The sequence below is a fragment of the Colobus angolensis genome, unplaced genomic scaffold (assembly GCF_000951035.1).
Source record: "Colobus angolensis palliatus isolate OR3802 unplaced genomic scaffold, Cang.pa_1.0 Scaffold17, whole genome shotgun sequence".
Lineage (NCBI taxonomy): Eukaryota > Metazoa > Chordata > Mammalia > Primates > Cercopithecidae > Colobus > Colobus angolensis.
In genome coordinates, this window is record NW_012114821.1 from 2,296,043 (window position 1) to 2,304,644 (window position 8,602).

The 8,602-nt window shown below is 57.5% G+C and overlaps 1 protein-coding gene across 2 annotated transcripts; it reads left to right on the forward strand.

Moving 5' to 3' along the window:
• The first annotated feature begins 587 nt into the window (after positions 1-587).
• LOC105509013 (cytochrome P450 11B1, mitochondrial) lies at positions 588-8,105 on the forward strand. Of its 2 annotated transcripts, XM_011938103.1 has the most exons (9): positions 588-847; positions 1,234-1,389; positions 3,206-3,405; positions 3,550-3,753; positions 4,040-4,194; positions 4,564-4,730; positions 5,147-5,225; positions 5,302-5,499; positions 5,963-8,105. In XM_011938103.1, the coding sequence occupies exons 1-9, from the start codon at positions 609-611 to the stop codon at positions 6,074-6,076; spliced, it is 1,512 nt and encodes a 503-aa protein (XP_011793493.1). In that variant the 5' UTR covers positions 588-608; the 3' UTR covers positions 6,077-8,105. The 2 variants fall into 2 exon arrangements, with proteins under 2 accessions (XP_011793493.1, XP_011793494.1); XM_011938104.1 differs by lacking the exon at positions 5,302-5,499.
• The last annotated feature ends 497 nt before the right edge of the window (positions 8,106-8,602 follow it).

Genomic DNA, 8,602 nt, shown 5'->3' on the forward strand with positions numbered 1-8,602 from the left:
ACAGCCAACAGACACATGGAAAAATGCTCGTCATCACTGGCCATCAGAGAAATGTGTCTCATTTCTTTTCTCAAGTCTCTCGTTCCACCTAACGAGAAACGCCCACAGGTGTGGAGGGGCAGGCCACCCCTTCAATGTACATATTTCAGAACATCATGTTGTACAGGATAGATGCATGTAACGTTGTCAACTAAAAGTTAATGAAATAAAAATTTTAAAAAGTAAAAAAATACATGTGGTTTAACACAATTAATGCCAACTCATTCCCTTGTTTTTTTGGTATGAACCTTGCAAGGAAATGAATAATCCAAGGCTCTTGGATAAGATAAAGGCCCCATCCGTCTTGCTCCTCTCAGCCCTAGAGAAGGAGGGAGAGTCCTTCCTCCCCTCTCCCCCCCCCGGCTCCGTCTACCCTCACGCACCCCTCTCCCCCCACGCTCCGTCTACCCTCACGCACCCCCAGTCAGTCCCCGCCTCCAGCCCTGACCTCTGCCCTCGGTTTCTCAGACAGGTCCAGGGCCACTTCTCCCATGACGTGATCCCTCTCCAAGGCAGGGCACCAGGCAAGATAAAGGACTGGGGCTGAACAGGGTGGAGGGAGCGTTGGAATGGCACTCAGGGCAAAGGCAGAGGTGTGCATGGCAGCACCCTGGCTGTCCCTACAAAGGGCACGGGCACTGGGCACCAGAGCCACCCGGGTCCCCAGGACAGTGCTGCCCTTTGAAGCCATGCCCCGGCGTCCAGGCAACAGGTGGCTGAGGCTGCTGCAGATCTGGAGGGAGCAGGGTTATGAGCACCTGCACCTGGAGGTGCACCAGACCTTCCAGGAACTGGGGCCCATTTTCAGGTAAAGCCCTCCCTGGCCCTCGCTGGGAACACCCAGAGCCCTGCCCCTGCTGCCCAGGACCCTGTGGGGCACACAGCACTGCCATTCCCAGCAGGCCCCGGCACTCTGCATCCTTTGGTGGATGGGGAGGGAGTGCAGCATGTGCTGGTCTGTGGCTCTGCCAGTATAGGGGATGGTGCAGAGCAAACCCCAGCTCGCTGCAGAGAGGGCAGACTCAGAGGCACTAAAGTTGGGAGGTTTCAGGGAGCCAGCAGGAGGGCTTCAGCTGTGAAGCTGCTAATCCCCGAGCGGGATGGGTGGACAGGAGACACTTTGGATTGGAACTGCAGAGTGGGGTCAGGGGGGACACGACCCTGTCCGGTAAAGCCTTGTGCCTGGCCCCACAGGTATGACTTGGGAGGAGCAGGCATGGTGTGTGTGATGCTGCCGGAGGACGTGGAGAAGCTGCAGCAGGTGGACAGCCTGAACCCACACCGGATGAGCCTGGAACCCTGGGTGGCCTACAGACAACATCGTGGGCACAAATGTGGCGTGTTCTTGCTGTGAGGGGCAAGTCGGGAGCTGAGAGCTGGGAGCAGGGTGGGCAGCCTGGGCACAGAGAGGAGGCAAGAAAGGCAGGACCTGAAAACACATCCACCCCGGGCATGTGTGGTGGGCTGTGAGGGTGAGCACCCAGCCCGGAGGATGGCCATCCCGTGGGGTCACGTCTACCCTGCAGCTGGGGGAAGCAGGGCAGTGGTGGAGAAATGGGCACGGGCACCTCTGCAGAGGAGAGAACGCAGAGCAATGAGCCCTTCTGTGTAGTGAGAACCCGCTCTGCACCGACCTCGGTGGCTTCTTTCTCTTGCGGTCTGGGGACTCTCCTTCCCACAGGTCAGAAAACTGAGATCCTGAGAAGGGGACTCCTACTGGCCCAGGTCACAGGCTGTGAGTGCTGAGCCTGGTGTTCACCGGGGCTGCAGCTGGCCTCAGGGCGCTCATAGTCCCTGCTGTTCCAGCCAACTTTCTTGATGGGGACAGCCCTGGGCAGGAGGCAGGTGGGGACGCAGGTGGCTGGTGGCTCCCTTGTTCTCAGAAGCAAGGCATGAGGTGGGACGCTTGATGGCACTGGGGAGGATGTTTCCTGGTCCGTGGAGAGGGTGGCGCCTGGTCAGGTGGACAGAGAGAGGCTGGTGCTTAGAGTGGGTCACCTGCAGGGACGTTGCCATTATGATGGGGGAAGGACTGGACGAGGGTGTCACAGTGGCGACAGCCCCCACTCCACGGCAGGAGGATAACGCTCTTGGGAATAGCGGGATTTAGGTAAAAGGGCGCCTGTGGGTAGGAACCTTCACTGAGGCTGGCCTATAGACAGCATCTGGGAGGGAGTCAGAACCCAGGAAGGCAGGTCCAGGAGGCTGTGTGTGCATAACAGAAGGAAGGAGAGTGCTCCTGTGTGTGTGCGTGTCTTGCATCTGTGCACATGCTGTGTGTTCCTCTGCACCTGCATATGCACATGTGTTGTGTGTGCACGTACACAAGTGTCTGTGTGTGCACGTATGATGTGTGGGGTGTGTGCACGGGTGTCTCTGTGTGTGCATGTGCAGGTGCCGGCATGGGTGTAGTGTCTGTGCACACGTGTACATGTGTCTCTTCACACATGTGTGTTGAGGTCTTGCACGGGCACACGTGTGCATGTGCGTCTTCTGCCTGTCGTCACTGTCAACTCGGGACAGCAGCCAGCTGGACATGAAGCAGTTTTGTAGAAAGTTGGCTGACAGGGGAAATTCTACCCCACCATTCCCTGGGGGCATCCATGCAGCCCCAACGCATTCTGGGCTGTGGGTGAGGATGGCATGAAGCACAGAGCTCAGTTCCTGCCCTGCAGAAGATGCAGACACTTCACAGGAGCTGCAGCCCCAGAGGCACTGTGCCCAGGGCAGCGAAGGGTGGGGAGGAGAGGGCAGCCAGAGTCTCTCCCCTCAGGAAACTGCGTGGGTGAGGAGGGTAAGCTGGACAACACGGGTCAGTTCCTTTCTTGCGGAAAATCCCTCCCCCCCTACCACAGGGAGAACCTGCATGGGTGAGGTGGTGCCCAACTCGGGGTGCCAGGTACTGGGAATGACCTCAGTTACCCCATCAGAACCTGCAGGCAAAAGCTACCATCTCACCACTGCTTAGACCTGAGTGGCCTTTACCCAGCACCTGGAGGCTGCTCTGAGAAAAGGCTGCAGCTTGAACACAAACAGGCAGCTTCCACCAGGGCCCCCAGTCAGCTCCCTGCAGGTCAATTCCCCTCGGGGACAAGGAGGATGGGATACGGGTCAGGGCCTGTGTGTTTCTGGGGCGGCCTCACAAGCTCTGCCCTGGCCTCTGTAGGAATGGGCCTGAATGGCGCTTCAATCGATTGCGGCTGAACCCAGATGTGCTGTCGCCCAAGGCCGTGCAGAGGTTCCTCCCGATGGTGGATGCGGTGGCCAGGGACTTCTCCCAGGCCCTGAGGAAGAAGGTGCTGCAGAACGCTCGGGGGAGCCTGACCCTGGACGTCCAGCCCAGTATCTTCCACTACACCATAGAAGGTGTGGGCCAGGAGGGAAGGTCCAGCCTCAGAGACCCTGGAGTGGCCAGGGACGGGGACGGGGGGCTGGAGGGAGTAGGGGGGAGGCAGCCAGGAGGATTCCCCAGGAGGTTTCCTTGTGCTCAGCAGTACATCCTCCCCGCAGCCAGCAACTTAGCTCTTTTTGGAGAGCGGCTGGGCCTGGTTGGTCACAGCCCCAGCTCTGCCAGCCTGAACTTCCTCCATGCCCTGGAGGTCATGTTCAAATCCACCGTCCAGCTCATGTTCATGCCCAGGAGCCTGTCTCGCTGGACCAGCCCCAAGGTGTGGAAGGAGCACTTTGAGGCCTGGGACTGCATCTTCCAGTACGGTGAGGCCAGGGACCCAGGCAGTGCTATGGGGAAGGGACACCACGGGGGCCCAGTTTCTCCCTCTCCACCACCCAGCGGGGAATGGACGCCACTGGGAGGGGCCGGGGGTTCCTCACAGTCTTGACAGGGAGATCGGTGTGAGTCTGGGGCTGGGCTGGGCCGATTCGGAGAATTTGGTGTGAGAGCGAGGAGACTCGTGTGTTGGGGCAGGCTGGGCAGGAGGAAGACACTGAAGGACGCTTCCCAGCACCAAGGTCTGAGGGCTGTCTCCCGCTCCCCGGACAGGTGACAACTGTATCCAGAAAATCTATCAGGAACTGGCCTTCAGCCGCCCCCAGCAGTACACCAGCATCGTGGCGGAACTCCTGTTGAATGCGGAACTGTCGCCGGATGCCATCAAGGCCAACTCTATGGAACTCACCGCAGGGAGCGTGGACACGGTCAGGCCGGCAACCAGCCCCACCTAGAGAGGGTGATGCCAAGCCTGGTTCCCAGACACTGCCTGCCAATGCCACATGGCACCCACGTGCCCCATCCCCAGGCTACGGGCCCCACATTTCTTCCTTGAGATTGTGATGTGATAAACACATTTGCAGGTTGCCTTGGTTGGAATGGGGGTTCCTTTTTCTGGAGGACTCAGGGAAAGGGGTTTAGATGGGAACTGGGATTTGAAGTCTTGGGTCCCAGGGCTCTGTCGTGCTCAGAGTGTGGATGTCTCCACCCCTCACAAGGAGGTTGTCCTGGGAGGGGTGTCCCGGGGGCTGAGTCCTCCTGTGCAAGGTCTGACCCTGCAGCTGTGGCTCCTGCAGACTGTGTTTCCTTTGCTGATGACACTCTTTGAGCTGGCTCGGAACCCCAACGTGCAGCAGGCCCTGCGCCAGGAGAGCCTAGCCGCCGCCGCCAGCATCAGTGAACATCCCCAGAAGGCAACCACCGAGCTGCCCTTGCTGCGGGCGGCCCTCAAGGAGACCTTGAGGTGGGTGCTAGCTGAGCCCTCCCTGTGGCCCTGGCCCCCTGCTGGAGAGCAGCCCCACTGGGTGGTGGCAGACAGAAGCTGGGCTGATAAGCAGCGTCACCCAGCAGCCCATTCCCCCTGCACCTGCTCTTCCTCTCCCTCAAGGACAGGGAGCTCTTCTTCCTCTGGAATCTCTCTTCAATGCCCTGGGATTAACGTGGGGCATGTCCTTCTGGGCTTGGGGCTGCTCAGGTTAGGGGTTGTAACTGTAACTTTGCGGGTTTGGCCGGCTCAGCAGGTGCCAGGACGCACTTCCTCACGACCTGGGCTTCCCGTGGGCCGGGGACCTCTAGCGGGGTCTTGGGTAGGAAGGCTGCAGAGGGCACGGGAAGCCCCGTCCAGCTGAGGACCCTTTCTGTGGATGCCCCCACCTCCAGGCTCTACCCTGTGGGTCTGTTTTTGGAGCGAGTGGTGAGCTCAGACTTGGTGCTTCAGAACTACCACATCCCAGCTGGGGTGAGTGAGCCCCACACCCCTCCAGCTGAGAACCTCCCTCCCCAATCATTCCCTGATTCCCGCTCTGCGTCCGCAGACATTGGTGCGCGTGTTCCTCTACTCTCTGGGTCGCAACCCCGCCGTGTTCCCGAGGCCTGAGCGCTATAACCCCCAGCGCTGGCTAGACATCAGGGGCTCCGGCAGGAACTTCTACCATGTTCCCTTTGGCTTTGGCATGCGCCAGTGCCTGGGGCGGCGCCTGGCAGAAGCAGAGATGCTGCTGCTGCTGCACCACGTGAGCAGGCCGAGGCTGGAAAGGGTACCTGGGCGGGGTCTGGGCAGCATGGGCGGGGTTTGAGCAATGTGGGAGTGGCCTCGGTGGAGTGGGCGTGGCCTGCATGTTTCCTGGACTGGGCAGGGGGGTTACTGGGAGCCAGGTTGAGGCTGTGTAGGTCCTGGGCAGAAGTTGGTATGGTGAGGAGGGTACCATCTGGGTGAGGCTGCTGCTAAACAGAGTCAGGTGGGAACTGGGGAAGTTGGGTGGAGCCTGTACAGGATAGTGGGGCTTGGGCAATACTTGGGCTGGATACATTCTGGGTCTGGGCTGTAAGATGGGGCTGGTCAGGAATGAAACAGGTTGGGGCCCAGGCTGCTGCTCCCCCTTCAGCATAATCCCTGTAACTTTGCGGGTCTGAGGAGGCTGCACCATGTCTATGGGCTGTGGACCACGCCAGATGGAAACCCGGCTTCTATCCTAGGTGCTGAAACACCTCCAGGTGGAGACATTAACCCAAGAGGATATAAAGATGGTCTACAGCTTCATATTGAGGCCCAGCACGTTCCCCCTCCTCACCTTCAGGGCCATCAACTAATCACATCTCTGCATCCAGGGTCCTAGCCTGGCCACCAGCCTCCCTCTCTGCCTGACCCCAGGCCACCCCTCTTCTCTCCCACACACACAGCGTCCTGAGCCACCCCTCTGTCTAACCAGCCCCAGTGCAAATGGAACTCCTGAGGGCCTCCAGCACCAGAGTTTGCCAGGCTAAGCAGCAAGGCCAGGGCCCAGCTGGGGAGGATCTTTCTGACAGGGCCTGACCTTGTCCCCAGCCCCACCTGGCCCCTTCTCCAACAAGCAGTGCCCTCTGGACTGCTCGACTCTACCCCTCCCAGCGCTGGCTCCAGGCTCCTTGTGTGGCCATGCGAGGGCACCGTGATTCTGTCCCTTGCCCTCCTGCCTACTCTCACATGTCCCTGTTCCTCTCCCCCGGCCACGGCCTCTGTGCAGACTGTGTCAGAGTCATTACGCGGGATCCCAGCATCTCAGAGTGCAGTCAAGCTCCCCCCTGCAGCCTGCCTCCCCGGCAGCTCGAGCATGCCCCGAGCTCTCTGAAAGTTGTCACCTGGAACAGGGTCCTGCAGGGTAGAGTAAAAAGGCCCCTGTGGTCACTTGTCCTGACACATCCCCACTTTCAAGTGACACAACTGAGTCTCGAGGGACGTGTGTTCCCAGCTGATCGTGTCAACCTCATGTCCCAGGCCTCGTCTTTCATGGACCAGGCCTCGTTCCAGCAGCGAGTGTTGGGTCCTCTGCTTCCCGTGCTGTCCCCTGGGGAAGGTCCTGAGGATGCTGTGAGGAGATGGAAGGGTCATGTGGGGTGGGAATCTTGGGTGTGGTTCCAGAAATGTTTCTGGCAACAGGAGAGACAGGATTGGGCCAACAAGGACTCAGATGCCTTTTATTCACTCATTTCTCTGGTTGATACGGAGCCATGCCATGTGCCACGACCTGGGGTGGGCACAGGGAGGCTGCAGTTCCCAACATGAACCTGCCTTGGGCCTCATGTGCTCCTAATCCAGCAGAGAGAGCTGACTCCTCCTGAACTGGCCACTCCACAGTGCTCCCGTCCAGGGAGAGGAAGCACCCAGGTTGAGTGTGCGCCCAGCCAGACTGTCTTTATCTCCAAGGATTTTCATCAGGGTAAAGATCACCGCAGCCAGCTCCTGGTGGTTGATGAGGATCAGAGCCTTTGTTCCCCCATGAAAGGGGAAACCCCTATGGTATCATTCCAGTGGTGGTCAGTAGTTCCAGGACGCCCTGCAGGACTCAGTCAGTACAGGGAGAGGAAGTGCTCCAAGTTGGGAGCACACCTAGGTAGGGTTCTTGGTGTTAATCTATTCAGACTGTTCTAAGAAAATGCCATAGACTGGGTTGCTGACAAACATTAGAATTCTATTTCTCATGGTTCTGAAGGCTTAGAAAGCTAAGATCAAGGTATCAGCAGGTTCTGTGTCTGGTGAGGACCCACCTCTTGTTTCATAGGTAAAACCTTCTTGCTGTTTCCTCACATGGTGGAAAAGGCAAGACAGCTCCAGGAGACCTCTTTTATAAGGATGCCAATTCCATTCAAGAGGCCACTCCCTGCATTCCCTTCCCCTCTCAATGGCCCTGCCCTGCTATTACCATCACCTTGGTGACTAGATTTCAACCTACGGATTCTGGAGGTAGACCCAAAAATTCAGATTAAACTATTCTGCTTCTGGTTCTCTAAAATCTACATCCTTCTCATATACAAAATACATGCATTTCTCCCCCATAACCCCAAATAATCTTAACTCATTTTAGCATCAACTTTAAAGTTGTAGTCCAAAGTGTAACTTAAATGTTATCTGAGTCAAATATGGATAAGATTCAAGGTACAATTTATCCTGAGTCCAACTGTTCTTGCTGTGAACCTATGAAATCAAACATGTTATGTGCTTCCAAAATACAATGGTTGGAGAGGCATAGAATAAACATTCCCATTCCAGAAAGGAGAAACAGGAAAGAAGAAAGGAGTAACAAGTTTCAAGCAATTCCAAAATTGAATGTGACCAATAGCATTAAACCTTAAGCCTCAAGAATAATCTCCTTTGACTGGATTTTCCATCTTCTGAACATAGTGGCACAGGGATTGTTTCCCCCAGGGCTTCAGGATGCTCTGCCCCCACAGCTTTGCTGGGTGCAGCCTGCAGTGCAGCTCTCCTGAGTTGGAGTTGCATTCCTGCAGGTCTCCCAGACTGGAATCAGGCACCGGTAGCTCCACCTGCCTGGGATCCTGGGTTGTCCTGCTCCGCTGGCTCCACTAGGCATGGCTTTCACAACAGCCCTCTGCCTCAGTCTTGTGCCTGAAGGTCTGGGCCACTCCATCCCTTGATATCCAGGTGAAGGCTTCCACACCCCACAGCTCATGCAACCTTCACTCCAGCAGAAATGACCCTATGCTGACACCACCAAGGTTTACTACCTGTGCCCTCTGGAGGGGCAGCCACTGTGGCACATGACACATATAAGCTCGCTGGAGCCCACCTGGGATGGTCAATGAGCAGAACTCCAGAATCTGGGGAGCAGAGCCTTGAGG